This window comes from Aristolochia californica, unplaced genomic scaffold, assembly GCF_029961685.1.
Source record: "Aristolochia californica isolate CCGP_79_NKW_82.1479 unplaced genomic scaffold, dmAriCali1.0.hap1 SCAF_1, whole genome shotgun sequence".
In the NCBI taxonomy this organism is placed as follows: Eukaryota; Viridiplantae; Streptophyta; class Magnoliopsida; order Piperales; family Aristolochiaceae; genus Aristolochia; species Aristolochia californica.
Genome location: NW_027181770.1, coordinates 6,710,140 through 6,726,476, shown reverse-complemented (window position 1 = coordinate 6,726,476; position 16,337 = coordinate 6,710,140). Strand labels below are relative to the sequence as shown.

Sequence of the window (16,337 nt, the reverse complement as noted above, 5' to 3'; positions counted from 1 at the left end):
TGAAGTATAGCAATTTTTGGTTTAACATCAAAAAGCGTTGCTCTGATGAGGGCTCGCTTAGACGGAGAGATGAGTCCTCTAACATACCAGGACAGTACAATCATGTAGAATGGGGGGGGGTGACGCCGTACCATCTTCGAGGTAGCCTGAACAGAAGATGGTTGCAAGCTCCGTCATTTCTGAGAAATCCTCCCGTGGGAAGTTTTGTTCTTGCTCCAACAGAAACAAGAGAAGGTCATCCCGCGGAGTGGGAGGTAAGGCCATGGTTGGGGTAGGGTTTGGGATTAGAGTTGGTGGGAGGTCGGACCAAATTGGGGTGATTTCAGAGGGGAGGTTGGGGGAAGATAGAGCCAATCCGGCGGAATCTCCATGGGAAGGACAGGAGGGGAGTTTAAAGTGGGGGAAGGTGGGGGGGTGGTAGCTTTGGCTTTGTCTTTTCCTTTTTTTTTTTTTTTTTCTGGAGTAGGTGTAAGGGTAAGGGGTTGTAGCATATTTTCTTTCGACTTTGGTATGCAGGGTAGGGTTGTTCGTTTAGGGGGTTGAGGCCTCCATAGTGTCAGTGTATGGTTAGATAATTCGAAGGGGAGTGGGGCAGAGAATGGTGGGTCGAAGTCCCAGGTGGAATTATCGGGATTTGAACTAGGGAGGGATGGAAAAGGGGGGGGATGTGGGAATGCGTGGGGAAGGAGCAAAGGTGGCAGATGATGCAGTGGAGAGGTGGGGGGTAGTCAAGGTTGATAAGCCTCGGGAAGTACGATTAGCAGAGGTGGCGTATTACAGAGAAGAGAAAGTCAGGTGAGGGTAATCAAAGACCATGGTCCTCGGGATGCGAAGGATTCTGGGTAGGGTGGCGGAGCATCGCTTTGTGTAGTGAGATTGGGGGGAAGTTTAAATATGATGGGACGGGAGGTCGGCGTGATGTGGGTTGGGGGTACTTGGGAAAGGCTGCCAAATCGAAGGGGCTTTGGGGATATCTGTGGTTTGGTGATGATGGCTCTCGGGAAATGGAGGGGGTGGTGGCTGGGAAGGCATGGTTTTCTTGGTTTGCGTGTCTTGGTGAGACAAAGTTTGACAGAAATGGTGGTGAGAGGATGGTGTGGTTTATGATAATAGGACGAAAGGGGCTGACAGTAGTCCTGTCAGGGGATGATGGCACTGGGGAAGTGGCAAGAGTTGTGGAAAAAGCATTAATATCCTTGTCAGGTAATGATTTCGGCGACGGGCCGGCTTGAGATATCTTGTCAGAGAGATTTTCTTTTGAGGCTGTTGACAGGTAAACAGCAGTTTTTTGGGGTCCTTGGCTACCCGGGGATGGCATTGTGGATGAGGGTATTGGTAATGATGGGATTTTGTCGGCGCGGGCATTTAATGGGTCACTGAAGAGTGGCAGAGATGGGATTTTTCTAAGATTTGTTTCTTGGTTTGGATTTGAATTTGGGCCCGGAGTTCATTTCGGAACCCAAGTCTGATTCGACTCCGAGTTATGTTTCCGAGTCAGCTGAGTTGGGTGAGTCGACTCAGCCTGAGTCATACCTCGTGAGGTTTCTTCCGAGTTGAGACATTATGCCGGGAGGACTTCCAGATCTCCAAATTCCATGGAGACCCATGTCATGATTTTTCAGCAGGAGCTGTGAAAAAAATGTAAACCACTTACCGGTGATTTTGGCTGGATGAAGATTGTCTCCTTGTGGAGGTTCACTGGCTGGTTTTCGGCCCAGATGAGTTCTCCGAAACCTTTTGTGAAGCATTCCAAAGTATGCTTGCATCGAATTTCCACCGGAAGTCCTTTGACGATCATCCATTGCCCCAAAAGGGGTGCTGTGAGTTCTGGTCTCCAATTTGTCATGTGAAGGATCGGGGACTCGGTCTCTGTCTTCAGTGAGTATATTCTCCGGTGATCCTCCTCCAAATTAAAATTAATTATCCACCTCCACTCGTGAGCTTTGGTGATGGCTTTGGGTATGATATTTCGTTTTTGTAACCAATCTTGGATTTGCTTGTTGGAGCAATTTTTTTTCCGGGACTTCTATGATCGTTGTCAGGGCCATATTGCGAGTGCCCTCAGTTTCAATGTGGGCTGGCAGGGAGATGGAAAACTGGTTTTTATGGGGTGAGGCTTGAGGGAGTGGTGTTGGTGGTGGGCAGTTGTTTTGGGTGATCTGAGTTTTTTTCGTTGGAAGATCGGGTAATGGTGAAAAGATTGGCTGGTGTGAAGTGCTTGGTTGTGAGTGGATTGTTTGGGGTGTGGTTAAATGTTGGAGTATTTGATCAAAACGTTTCCATCCCATGCCAGAAATTGAGAGTTGTGGTAGGTATATCATACCCATAATCAGTTGGCCACGTCTCTGGGTGACGACGCATTCAAGTAGTCCCCCGTGATACTGGATGTACACTTGGAATTCCAAATCCCCGGTGAGGAGTGATCTGCCATATCTTCTTCCCGTGTTTCCTAATTGGACTTTCCCGAAGATGTCTAGGAAAGAGTTGATTGCGGAGATCGGGAGGGAGATGTAGGATTTTTTCTTCCCTTCTTGTGCATGTATCTGGATTGCTTCCCCACTCTTCTCCTTCCTCTTCCGAAAAGTCAATTTTGCTTTTCCGTTCCGGAATTCGTTTCTTGTCAGGTCGTCCACTAGAATCCTTCGTCGTGAGGTTCTTGAAATGACAGTTTGCCATTTCGCTCCTAAGCTATCTTCGGCTTCACTACTTTCTTCTTCCTCCTTATCTTCTTCTTCCGGTTTGTTTTCCTTGTCGTTGTTGCTGCTGCTTCCCTAGACTGGTTCGATCGTCGCCCCATCCTGGGCACTGTCCTACTAGAGGTGCTGGATCAGAGGGAATGGTCGTTGGGTAGGAATTACTCCGTTTCCTAGATGGTTGGTGGGAGGGAGTTACTCCTTGACCGACCCCCATTCAATTCCTCCTCTCTCCTCTTAATTTCTGACCTGGAAAGAGATTCCACTTATCTAGCTTTTAAAAAACAGTAAAGCCATGAAATCATCCAAAAGTCCATAAACAACATGAATATGAAATACACATTTGCCACAAGTACACGACAAAGAGCAATAAAATGCACACTGGGACCATGATCCATCTTATTTCCGACAAAAACCATGAGAGATGAAAAAGAAGTGGTGCTTGGTGTATGATACAGGACTAGAATGTTTTGGACAATATTTTCAATTTTTTGGTACAGTGGGTATATAACGGCGTGACATTTGTAGAGGGCAGTTTTACTGGCAACAGCACCATACGTCCATGCTGTCGTGAAAGTGAAAGAGCAGATAAAGTAGAGAAAATATAGAAAAATTGCCCCAAGTAGTTTTTTCTATAGATGCTTTCAACAGGTGGTCCTGTGATTGTGTTGGTGAAGATGATTGAAGAAAGAAATTAAAGTGGAGCAAACCTCCTCAACTTGAGTCAGCTAAAGAGAGTGAGTGGCTGCCACTGATAACGGAATGGGAAAACTCAGACCAACATTAAATCTGCCGGATGATCCATTCCCAGTTAATGGGATCCAAAGGATCTGAGCCAATAGGTACCCAAGATAGCATCAAGACACCAAAATGAAGCACGAAAATAAAACTAATTTTTGGAGGACGACCATTGATAGGGATGATAGTACAACAACGACCTTGACTAGATAATCTTTCACCATTAGCCAGTAACATGCAAATTTCGGTCTGCCACAGGTAGCAAATATCACTTAGTTCACAGGCTGTCCGTTATTCTTCAGACTGAATACGGATTATCGCAAGCAAGTGAATTCTAGAAAGTCACCGCAATAACAAAAAGCAGAAGCAATGTTGACAAAACTGCTAGATACCTGTACTCCAATTTCAAAATCTGTACCTATTGAAGAAAGCGTGTGATCCTGAAAAAGCTTACCTGAGTTCGAAAAGAACGGCATCATATCTACGATCCCTAAACTCAGAAGGAACTCGGCCCGATAATAGAAGCAATTCGGAAATGAGAGTTTGAGCCCTACTGACGAAATCAAGAAGGCGAGAAAAGGATATGACAGAACTGTCTCTCAGTAACTTTTCTTCTTCGGCAACTGCCATTTCCCTATTTCGTGAAAGTCTGAGAAGGGCCACGATCACAGTTGTAGTGCCGACCGCAGCTGTGCACTGAATGGCAAACACTACTCCGCTCTGGGATTCTCCATGTGCTTTCGGACTTCTGAAAAGTGATAAATGCTATTTGCCTGCGTGAGAATTACATCAACATCGATTGTTCACGATCTTGGGATTGTTTGCTGCCAACTCAACGCTGAGCGGGGGTGGGACTTTATCCTGGTAGTGCACTCTGTAGGAGATGTATTTCACTTATGAAAATGCACAAAAAACCGTTAGTGCGCTCTAATATTTTGGTGCCAACTCAACGCTCAGGGTCTGGGACTAGGGCCCTGTTAGTGCACTTTACAAATGCACAAAAAACCGTCTGTAGGAGATGTATTTCTCTTATGAAAATGCACAAAAAACCGTTAGTGCGCTCTAATATTTTGCTGCCAACTCAACGCTCAGGGGTTTGGTACTAGGGCCCTTTTAGTGCACTTTACCTAAGTAAAAATGCACAAAAAATCGTTAGTACGCTCTGTAAGTTTTTGCTGCCAACTCAACGCCTTGTTAGTATCCTATGTAAGTAAGATGTATTTCACTTTACTTAGTGAAAATACACAAAAAATCATTAGTGTGCTCTATATTTCACTACCCCCCGATTTATGCGTAACCTGAGTGGAAGTGAATTCACTCGGGTCGAGCTCTGAATTCACTTTCCCTTCGTCAATTACATCGTCGGTCAAAAAACTCGGAGAAAAAAATTTCACCCTCCACGACTCCCCTCCCCCCCCCCCCCCCCCCCCCCCCCCCCCATTGGAACCTCTCCCCTCTCCCTGTCTTTTTTTCTCGTTGATCCTCTCAATAATAGATTATTTTTTATTATTAAAAATAACTATTATATGTATTAATTTAGGATGTTTATAATATTTTTAAGATATTTTATAAAAATGAAACAAAAATAACACTTCAACATTTTTCCTGTGAATAAGTTTCTCCCTAAAGAAAGTTTATTCTGTTTTTGTTAAGGTTGTGTTTGGAATACAAAAAATGAAAAAAAAAAGAGAAGGAGAAAAAGAGAAAGAGAAAGAGAAAATCTCTTGTTTGGACGCCGATGGAAAATGAGAGATAAAATGGAAGAGAAATATTGTTAATATTATTAGTTATTGTATTTTCTTTATGTTATTGTAAAAGTTTCTAAATATGATAAAATATGATGTTTTATATATCTCATGAAAGCTATATTAACAACAAGTATTATAAAACCTGGACCAACCGAACAACTAAACTAGGTTTAATTGAATTGGATATTGTTTTGGATTAAACATGTCTAAGAATTGTGGGTAGTTTGTGTTTCAGTTTTGATTGTTTTTCTTTCGAGTAAATAAACTTCAAGGTCCAAATTTTATTTTTTTAACTGCATCCCTAATCAATTTACAATTATGCACATCATAGTCCATTTTTCTCTACTAAAATTCTATTTTTACATGTACCTTATTGCACCCATACATGCCAAAGTTTATTTTTCTTTTCTTTTCTTTTCAACCATTATTATCAATTCCTATGCCATAAATTCACTCCTATACAGATGAAAATTTATTTCAATTTCTATTTTTAACAAATTATTTTGCTGGACAAAATTAACTTCTCTCTCACATGAAATCGTAAATAAGGGTTTGATGTTGTTTCAAAAGAGAAACAAAGGAGAAGAATAATTTAATTTTCACTTTTTTCTAGGAGAGTTTTCTAGTTTATTTTACTAACTTGTTGTCATAAACTCTCAACCTAAACAAGTTCTCTTATTCAACCCACTTTATTGCCTTTATGAGTTATTGGATATGATTAGTTGCACCTCCCTCTCTCTAAAGTACGAGTGCTACTTTTTTTGCACTCAACATCCAACATGAGTTAAATTTTTTTATTCACTCAAATAGTAATTTTTACTTAACTAACCTTAAATTGTGAGTACCTCGTGTTTTTTGTGCCTAAAGCTTATGTGATTACGTTTTTAATTTAAAAAAAAAAAATAGACTTTAACCTAAAGTTTTATCGTTTGGTTAAGAGTGAAGAAGAACAAAGATGAGAATTTTTTACTCAAAGAAGTTTGAAGATCAAGATTTAAGACAAAAAACATTATTTCTCACCTAAAAAGCTACACTTCAGCTCATCATTCCATCTTTCAAATCAAATACCAACCCCCATTTATCAGCTTTTAATGGCGTCCTCCATGAAAGTGGAGGTGCCACTTCTAGCTTCGATGTTTCAATCCCTTTCGGCTCTGACGTGTTATCTGGGCATTAATGGCGACTCTCTACTTGCATCCTCTTCTAGCTTCTCCATTCTCACTTGGTTGTTGAAGCATCGTTATTGTGATACATTACTGGTTCGACACTTGAAGTAACTGATCTCTAACTTTTTGTATGGGCATTCACCTTCTGAATTTAGTAGCGTTGAGATTGCTTAGGGGCTCTGAACATGGCCGGGATGAGGAATCTGATTGAACCAATATGGCTCTTGTGGATGGAGAATATAACCCCTTCTATTGGGCGATCTTGCTAGCTTGATCATCTTTACATTTCTAGTATTTGGTTGACGAGAATACATTGTGATCCCTGGTGAAATCAAGAAATCCCAGGCTTCTTCGAATAGTTCGGAAAGCTGCTAACGTGGTTTTAGTAAATTTAGCCCAACTGGAGAAAGCTAGAGTTTCTGAGTCTTAATGGGTGCACAATTGTTTGGGTCTTCGAAGGTGGTTGCCGCCGGATCTGGTGAAGAGGGGTTGGAGATCAATTAATGCGCTGCTGGAAATTTACCATTGATTTGCAGAATCGAGTTTTTCTCTGCCAAATAGGAAGAAGTACAGGTTATAGTTTCAGTCACTTGCGGTGAGAAGGCTAGGGTTTGTGACAGGGGAGAAGAATACTATATGGGCTCGCGAGTTGGTTTTCATCGAACTGCTACTGCGTAGTTGAGACTTGGAGAGAAACAAACAGTCGGCTTCTGCAAGTATGACTACCAGTGAAATAAAATCCCCGCAAGAGAAACCATCTCCCTCCGGAATTCCTCATAAATCGGAGCACGATAGCGTCGTAAACTCTGATCCATCGTCCGCCTCAACACGGAGAAAGAAACTGAGCATATATTTCGCCGAGAGCGATGAGAGAAGGACATCGATCAGTGGGGGCTATGTAGGAGGTACTACTCCTGTGAACATCCGTGGGAAGCCCATAACCAATTTATCCAAAACAGGGGGATGGATCGCCGCCTTCTTCATCTTTGGTAAATCATAATCCCTGTGAATTTTTCATTTGATTCTTGCAGATAATTATCATCTAATAGATTATTTTCTGTTCCATCCCTATTTTTACAGGGAACGAGATGGCGGAGAGAATGGCGTATTTTGGACTCTCAGTGAATATGGTAGCTTTTATGTTCTACGTGATGCACAGGCCTTTCAGTAGTTCAGCGAATGCTGTTAACAATTTCTTGGGCATATCTCAAGCATCATCTGTTCTTGGTGGGTTTCTCGCTGATGCATATCTAGGACGCTATTGGACTATTGCAATCTTCACAACCATCTACCTCGCGGTAAGATCCAATTTCTCAGACTTTCTCTCTTCGTTTCATCCCTTTTCTACTATGAGCGGATTTGAATTCAACAGAGAAAAAAAAAAACTTAAAGTGATTCATCTCTCGAAATTTCAGCATCTTTGATCAAATTACACCAGCGAAATTACAGGTATTTATTGGTTGAGATTCTTTTAATGGTGCTTCAGTCTGGATTATTGCTTGTGAAAATAGTAATCTTCTTACAAGATATTTAGGAAGACAAATACGGTTTATTACAGGGGGATGACATGGTCAAGGACTCAACAGTTTTGTCGGTCAAGTCATTAAAAGGCCCATAGCTCCCAACAGCACGACCTTTTTATGGGCCACTCATTTATTAGATATTTATTGTCATCCGAAAAGGTGGCACTTTGGTAGTTCAACCATCTTTATTAAAAATAAAAATAAAATTATTTTTAATTTGCTTTTATAGTATTTTTATATTTTTTATTATTATTTGAAGAACTAACGTTTAATTTAAAATTTTCTAATATATATATTGTCATATCATATACAAAAAATGTTAACTATGGTTCTAGGTAAAAAAAAACTGTACATCCGCTATTGGTTTTGTCCTTGCCTCTCTCATCACGGCCTTGCACATGAAGGTGTTCTTGGAGGACGGCCTCCTTCCCTTCTTTATTCGACTTCCCCACGACAAAAGGCAGGCAATAAGGAGGCAATAAGGGTTGTTGCATTGTCCTCTCCAACCTATTCTGCCTCCAATGAGAAGATGTGCAGGCAAGAGGATTGAGACCTTCCCTTCTTGCCCCCTCACAAACAAATGCAGATGGGAGAATTACGTGATTCTCCCTCTCATAGCAGCCCTTTTAGTCCTGACCTTTACCAAAGACAAGAATAGGGGTTGGCATCAAGTCGGATTTTACGGGGAACCTTGGGTTTGGGTTTTTAATTTCACCTTGCATATCGGAGATGAGGCAAAGAAAAGAAACCTGTCAGATTTGGGGTTGGGAACAATTTTTCCCATATCCAAACCCACTTTGTGGATGAGACATGGATATAAAAACGGTGTTGAGACGGGTCCAGGATAGATCAGGTTTATGGGAACTGGGTGGGGATGAGTTGAATTTAAGTCCGGTTGATGGGAACAGGATGTGGTGGACTGGGTTGCGGGAATGGTGATCAGGTCAGGGTCGGGTTTGACAACTTGAATTTTTTCAGGTTCAAGTTTCAAGGTCAAGGATCCCGGTCAGGTTTGGGTTTTTGGGAACCCTGACCCAACCCAACCCATGCCCATCCCTAGATAAGAGAGGAGGGACGCAATGCCACTACCACGCCTTTCCTCCGATAAGAGGGAGGTGGAAAGGCAATAGCCCTTTCTTTCTTTACCTCAACCTCTTGCCTTATTAGTAAGAGAGAAATTGAGAAGCCGTGTCAGGTAGATTACAACACCATCTCTTCCTCCATCTCAGGTAGATGCTTAGGACACCATCTCTTTCTCCATCTGTAAGGGAAAGAGCGTGGGGGGGGACCTCCCGTTGCCCTCTCTATAACAGAGGGAGGTGAGATAACTAGGTCTTTCACGGGCTGGAGTTTGATACTTTCGGATATTTCAACCAACTTAGATAAAAAACGTCAGTCAAGAAATGATGGATCACGAATGGAAAGAGAAGAAGAACCTAGTCCAAACGGAGAACAAAGAACCAAGTGCCTTACACTAATGTGGTCACATGAAACAGTACTTAGAAACTGATCCGTCAGGAGTGAACATGATTACATGTGGATCAATTTGATGTGCCCTCCTTTAGCCCTGTTTACCTTACTACACTACGTATTTGTGCACTACGATTCTCATCTATATTCACTAATTAAGTATAATCGATTTAATCATTCAAAAGAAAAGTGGCCAATCTGTGCAAAGGTTTTTGCTTTTCTGTGCAACCTGCCTCATTAGTTTTGATTATGAAACAACGCAAAAGACAAATAACAGAGTTAATGTAAGACAATTGTGGATGATTATTTGCTATTTTCTCTTGTGATTCCAGTAAAAGTTCAGCAACATCTAGGCCATTTTTCTGCTTCTCATGCAGGGTCTGACAGGAATCACTCTGTGTGCCACTATTAAAGTGCTTACGCCAAACCAAACAAACTGCGATCAGCTATCCCTGCTGTTGGGGAACTGTGAGCCGGCTACGTCCTGGCAAATGTTATACCTGTATGTTTTCCTCTACATAACAGCATTTGGAGCGGCCGGTATAAGACCATGTGTCTCATCATTTGGAGCTGACCAGTTTGATGAAAGACGCAGAGATTATAAGACTCTCTTGGACCGATTTTTTAATATCTTCTACCTTTCTGTAACAATTGGAGCCATTGTGGCTTTCACAATGGTTGTGTATATCCAAATGAAGCATGGTTGGGCTTCAGCATTTGGGTCTCTTGCCATTGCAATGGGTATCTCGAACTTGGTTTTCTTTGCTGGAACACCTTTATACAGGCACAGATTACCCGGCGGCAGTCCTCTCACTCGTGTAGCCCAGGTCCTAGTTGCTGCTGCTAGGAAAAGAAATGCACCTTTCTCCAGTAGCGACTTTGTGGGGTTGTACGAGCTTCCAGGCAAGCGATCTGCCATTAAGGGCAGTGAGAAGATTACTCATACTGATGATTTTAGGTACTCAAATCTTCTACATTCATACTCTGTCTTATAAATTTTGTCCGCAGCTTAATTTAATTATTGGTACTCCTATGGAGATACCACATAGGTTTGAACCAAATGCAAAAGCTCCCTCTTCAGATACTACAATCTCAAACAGCACTTCCAAAGACAGCAGGTTGAAAGATAAATTTATCTTAAATCTGAAAAGGATGAGTTAGATGGCTCCATCTTTTACTCTCTCAAATAGAAAATACACTTGAGGCTTATACTTTCACCAGTAGTACATGATATTCTCAAGGTTAATGATATGAATTCCAACCAGCTTGACAATCCTAATGTCATGGTAATGGATCAGTCATGGTAATGGATCAGGCACTTTCACAGTATTTACGGGGTGGCTTTTTTAGTCTGAGTAAACTTGAGGACTGCAGCAAATAAATGCTAGACAATTCAAGTCCCTGTACCAGGTTTCTGAAGTGAAGCTTTCTCATTAGGGAATTATATGACAGACTCGTATTTACTTAGAGGTGTTCTTTTGTATCACAATTTCTGCTAAACAGCTTACTCATTGGGCCGCAGGTGTTTGGACAAGGCAGCCTTGCAACTTAAAGAAGATGGGATGAATCCAAGCGCCTGGAGACTATGCACTGTAACCCAAGTAGAAGAGGTTAAGATACTGTTAAAGCTTCTTCCCGTAACTGCCTGCACAATAATGCTTAGTCTAATCTTAACAGAGTTTCTCACACTATCAGTCCAGCAAGCTTATACATTAAACACCCATATGGGACACCTCAAACTCCCGGTCACATGTATGCCTGTCTTTCCTGGCCTCAGCATATTCCTCATCCTCTCCCTCTACTACTCCATTTTTGTCCCACTGTCTCGTCGATTAACGGGCCACCCTCATGGCGCCTCTCAGCTTCAAAGAGTAGGAATTGGTTTGGCAACGTCAATCTTATCAGTTGCATGGGCTGCAATTTTTGAGAGGTACAGAAGAAACTATGCAATCAAACATGGGTACGAGGCCATTTTCTTACTACCAATGCCTGGCCTTAGTGCATACTGGCTACTGATTCAGTACTGTCTTATTGGCATTGCTGAGGTGTTTTGCATTGTGGGTCTGCTAGAATTCCTATATCAGGAGGCTCCTGATGCCATGAGAAGTGTCGGATCTGCTTATGCAGCTGTTGCTGGAGGCTTGGGATGTTTTGCTGCCACAATACTGAATAATATTATTGATTCTGTTACTGGCAACACAGAAGAAGGTCGCCCTTCATGGCTGTCCCAGAACATAAATTCTGGGAGATTTGATTACTTGTATTGGCTCCTTACAGCAATGAGTGTGATTAATTTCTTTATATTCCTGTTCTGTGCCCAAAGATACAAGTACAGAGCTCGGCCAGGGTTGCAAGTGGAATTAAGCTTGGGAAACATACCAGAAGAATGCAGCAAAACCAACCAAGCAGAAAATTAACTAAGAAGACTTAATTTGAACAAGTTGCAGTGTGCCTGAGAGCTGTAATGTCAGTTGTTTCATATTCTTTACTGCACATTATGCTTATAGTTTGAATGCGTAATTTCTCTTAATTTATACCTTCTTATCTATCATATTGGTGACATTTTCACTGTAAGAATTGAAATTCATAGACTTTGTACCCTGTAAACCTTAATGCCATGTGTTAGCTCTTTAGTATAAGCTTTGTGGAGCTCTTTGACGATCAATACTTCCATGAAGATGCTAAAGGTAGCAAATAACTGACATTCTTATTTTTAATAGATTAGTTGCAGCTGTCTAGTATAAGCTTTGTGAAGCTCTTCGAAAATCAATACTCTACCATGAATCTCCTAAAGGTAGCATAGCTGAGATTCTTATTTTCAATAGATAGACAACATAACTAACAATCCTACATCTCATTGAGGACAAACTAATGTAAATAAAGCACAAGAAAAACAGATTAAATTAGCTAAAAAATCATACAACAATATTTTCGCTTAAACTAGAATCTTGAGTACATCATGCAATCAGAAAAATAATGGATAGGCCAATTGCTGAATACTCATTAGAGGATTATACCACATCAGTGTAAAATCTCTAACATTAGTTAAATTTCTAGGCAAGAGACAATACATTTCACCACAAACAGATTGCTGTTATACATCAATAAGTTGTTCAGGAACACTTAGGACTTCTAATAAATTACTCATTTTTTTCTTGAATATAGATTTAAACACATCCAATATACTCAACCACCAGTGAGAACCAAAAGTAACTACCTAAATGATGTCCTGTGTTTATCTTCACTTGAAGGTTTTCTTACACTCAGAATTAGTTAGTTAAATTTCAGAAGTTTGAAGTGCACACCAAATCAAGTATGAACCAAAAGGTTGAGTTGAAAGTAGCTTAGTTCACACTTTAATGAAGTGGGAAAGCTGACAACTCTGTGAATACAGAATACTGTTACTATCAAACATAATAGTTTAATATCCATGCCTTAGTGATGACTGATGAGCAAAAGTCAAGCAGAACAATAATCGATCTGAGATGGAGGTGACCCTGGACACTTATAATGGAGAGATGAGTAGAGAATGTAACAAGAAAGACACCTGTATAAGCGGAACAAGAATTTCCATATATTTGGAGGACACATCATGCACAATAAAGGGTTCCAGTATTGAGAACAGGCATTTTTGTCAGGAAAAAAAAATTGAGAAGATGTGTTTTGATTGATAAGTTGATAATCCCCCTCACATGGTTTGAAGCATTTGACATTTCTTTTCTGAAAATGCTAGATGAATTTGTATGAATAGGTGAAAAAATAAAAACAATAAGAAATGCCCAAGTAATGAAAGAAAATAATAAATAAATAACTGAAAGACACTTTACAGGATATATAAAATGAGAGTGGAAGCAAGAAATATCATTTCACGCTGCTCCCCCTTAAAGTTGAAAATCTGCCTCAGTATTTTCTTCCTGGAAAACAAGGGTCAAGGAAATTACCTCATTAAAGGAGCAGTGCACGGATACACAAATTATTAGTGACTTCCATGGCCAACTACCGTTAGATGGCCCTCGTCTGATATGTTTATCAAACCATCTTCCCTACTAGCAGTCAAAGAGAAGCATTGAATCCAAAAGGCTTTGAAGATGATTGAAAGTGGGGAAAACAATGAAACTCGTGCAGAACATATTCGAACATGAAAGAGGTGAACTTTGATCCAACACTGGTTCACAAGCTATTGCAGCAAGACCCATTTCCATTGTAATTTTAACTGTGCTTGTCAGACAGCAGGTTAAGGTATTACGTAGCCCTCTGAAGGATTCAGTAGTCATGAAGATCGAAAGGAGAATCCAGTAACAACCAGGAACCTGTTGGCAATACTTTATATCCGGCTACTATTGCATGATAATTAATCTTCATTCTTTCCTCTCATATCGTATAAACTCTTCTTTCCTTTATGAGCCTACTCTTGCGGAAGTATTTCTCATAAAACATGAAACGAAATTAACAAGCTGTACCCGAAATAGCCTCCCAACCCAACCCGAAATTCACAGTTGTGGGTGGTTAAAAGAACTCTTTAAGCTCAAACATGCTTCACAGCTCAAGTAGCTTCAAGTTTTTTTTTTGAAGAACCTCAAGTAACATCAAGTTGATGGCCTCCAAGCATAAATTCAAAGTCTCCTTATACCCTCCAGATATCTTCCTTCAATGACCATTTTCAACTTGTCTGCAACACGATTCCTGCTCCCTCTTGCATCAAATCCAATAGGAGAAACGGTGGCAATCAGAACATAATTTTCACCATTACCCACATCTATTTCATACAGCTCAGAGAATACTCCTTTGAGTTCAGTTAGTATTCTAAGGTAAAAAGCATTACTAGGAGGAATTACATTAACTACAAGAATCCCATCTTCATGGAGAACCAACCTCGCAGCCTGAAGGACGGAGACATCAACAAATTCCAATGGAGGTGCACTTAAACCATTCCTGGCATCACTTGAATCCAAATCCACCATTATCACATGTACACAACAATTACTCAAGAATCGAGTCTTGTCATCTATCTTTGAGTTGCAGCTTATACCAGTGTTCTCCAAACTGTCTACCTTGTTACCCCTGTCCAGTCCAGCCCAAAATCTGGCCACTTCACTGGCCACCGAGCTCGAACAAATACCTGGGAAGACAAAACTTTTCAGCAGTTCGATACCATCCCTTACACAAACACGGAGATACCGACCTTCAGTTAGTCCAAAGTATCGCCTCGCTACTGTCAAAACCGCTTCATCTGCCTCGATGCCCAACAAATCGAACTCAAACCAAGCGCACAAAAACATTAACAAGGCGCCGCCACCCACACCAAGACAGAGAACCCGAGGAGGACTCACACCAGAGAGGTCATTGTTTTCAAGCCACGGACCTAGTAAAGACAAGCCTGCAGCCATTGCTTCCAAATAGGATTGAGTCATCACTCCTGTCTCGAGCCGAAACAGAGTCGAATCCGACCCAGATTTCCCAATCTGAGCTCCCGGCAGGAGACGTACCGCAGTTTGCACCAAATTGGGCATCCGCTTAAAACGTAAGCGTCTGCGGAGCTGCGTCGCAGGCGAGCCCGTTTCAATTTCTACGTCCTCCACCACCATATCTCCGACAATCTGACCAGCATAATACGCTACCGATACGCGACGAATCACGTTGTCCTCGTAAGAAATAAACGGAATGTCCGGCACACCATATCGGAAAGCCTCTTTCGGAGCTAGAGCAAAGAGAAGAGGTGTCAATTTCTCCTGGTACGAAACCCCATATTCGTGTTTGGGGCGCATGTAGACCGCGCAGGAGGAATCGTTTGCTTGCGGGGGATCACCTATGAGGACAAGTCGGGAGACGCCGGGTGAATTGAAGAGGAGCTGGAAGTGCCCTTGCTCTGTGGAGAAGATCCAATCGGGTTCTCGACCTTTAGGGGCCAGGAGAGCAGCGCATTTGGGGACGGACGCAGCCAAGAGAGGCGAATCGAGGACGGCAACGCGTAGAAAGTCGCCGTGGGGATTGGCGGGGTGATGAGGATCGGGGTTGGGAAAGGAGAAAGAGATGAATCGGGAGGGAACAAGGGTTTCGAATGTATCGTTGTTGAGTGCTCCCATTGGAATGAAATCTCGCAAAGTATTCAGGGGAGTGATCGCCTTTCTCGCTCTTTCTCGCTCTTTCTCAGACTCGTGTTAGTCTTTTGCACTGTTCGGATCGCAACTCATGCACTGGCTTGGCCTAAGAGACGTCTGAAATCTAGAAAGCAAAGACTATGGCGGTCGGTTAATCCATCTATATTAAAGATTATGACCAGGACGATTCGAGTGACCTCGGGAGTCCCTGTAGTTGTCCTCCCCTCTCCGTCCGAGTCGGCTACCCCCTCTTTTCCCTAGAAAAAATCACAAAGTTTCCAGCTCTTTCCTTGCTTTCACGAAGACATCCATCCCAAATGAGCCATCCAAATAAAACTTTTTTCCAACTAATAAATTTAATATATTTATTCTTATTAATCCATGTCGGACTATTCTTTAATACTCTTTTCTCGTGTGTAGACCATCTAGGCATTTACATATGGATAATTTGGATGGAAACCCATATACGAGTACTTGTTTTGATATCATGTGAAATTGGGTCTAAGGTTCGTTCCAAAATAACTAGCTATATAGTATTTTTAAAAAAAACTTTCCACTTCATAAGCAATTTCAAGTCCACCATGACCCCTTCAAACGCATGTAAATCATTATGCATGACTTCTACATCTTCAAATGAACTCAACATCCAAAATGGATGGCACCTAACAGAGCCAAACTTGAGCCAAAATGGACGTCATCTCAATTTCTTTGATTTTTGAAAATCTCAATGTCTAAAAGTTGTTAAAAGGAATCTACGAGAGGCAAGTCCTAATACTTAGGGGTGGCATCAAGCAGAGCAAAGCTAGGACCTACATATGTTCGAGTTTCGCATGTTATAAATACTTCGAATTCGAACTTGAGCTCGAGCTCCAAATTTTTAATCGAATTTGAGTTTGAGCTT

The 16,337-nt window shown here is 41.5% G+C and overlaps 3 protein-coding genes across 5 annotated transcripts in view; 1 reads left to right on the top strand and 2 right to left on the bottom strand.

The window, feature by feature from the left end:
* LOC137944241 (uncharacterized) overlaps positions 1–4,240 on the bottom strand; it is a 120,342-nt gene extending 116,102 nt beyond the window's left edge. For 2 of the 3 annotated variants that reach the window (XM_068789865.1, XM_068789874.1), the window contains exon 1: positions 3,886–4,240. In XM_068789865.1, the coding sequence (XP_068645966.1) occupies positions 3,886–4,061 (176 nt within the window). In that variant the 5' untranslated portion in view covers positions 4,062–4,240. The remainder of the gene's footprint in view (positions 1–3,885) is intronic. The other variant, XM_068789881.1, reaches the window with a different exon arrangement.
* Positions 4,241–6,334: 2,094 nt separating this feature from the next.
* LOC137944234 (protein NRT1/ PTR FAMILY 6.1) lies at positions 6,335–12,055 on the top strand. The gene is made up of 4 exons (XM_068789854.1): positions 6,335–7,334; positions 7,426–7,643; positions 9,716–10,296; positions 10,861–12,055. Exons 1-4 carry the CDS (start codon positions 7,064–7,066, stop codon positions 11,753–11,755), a joined length of 1,965 nt encoding a protein of 654 aa, XP_068645955.1. The 5' UTR covers positions 6,335–7,063; the 3' UTR covers positions 11,756–12,055.
* Positions 12,056–12,786: 731 nt separating this feature from the next.
* On the bottom strand, positions 12,787–15,535 carry LOC137957825 (uncharacterized). Its single transcript, XM_068805206.1, has 2 exons — positions 14,521–15,535; positions 12,787–14,457 (listed from the first exon to the last, which is right to left on the bottom strand). Exons 1-2 carry the CDS (start codon positions 15,419–15,421, stop codon positions 13,952–13,954), a joined length of 1,407 nt encoding a protein of 468 aa, XP_068661307.1. The 5' UTR covers positions 15,422–15,535; the 3' UTR covers positions 12,787–13,951.
* Between the last annotated feature and the right edge of the window lie 802 nt (positions 15,536–16,337).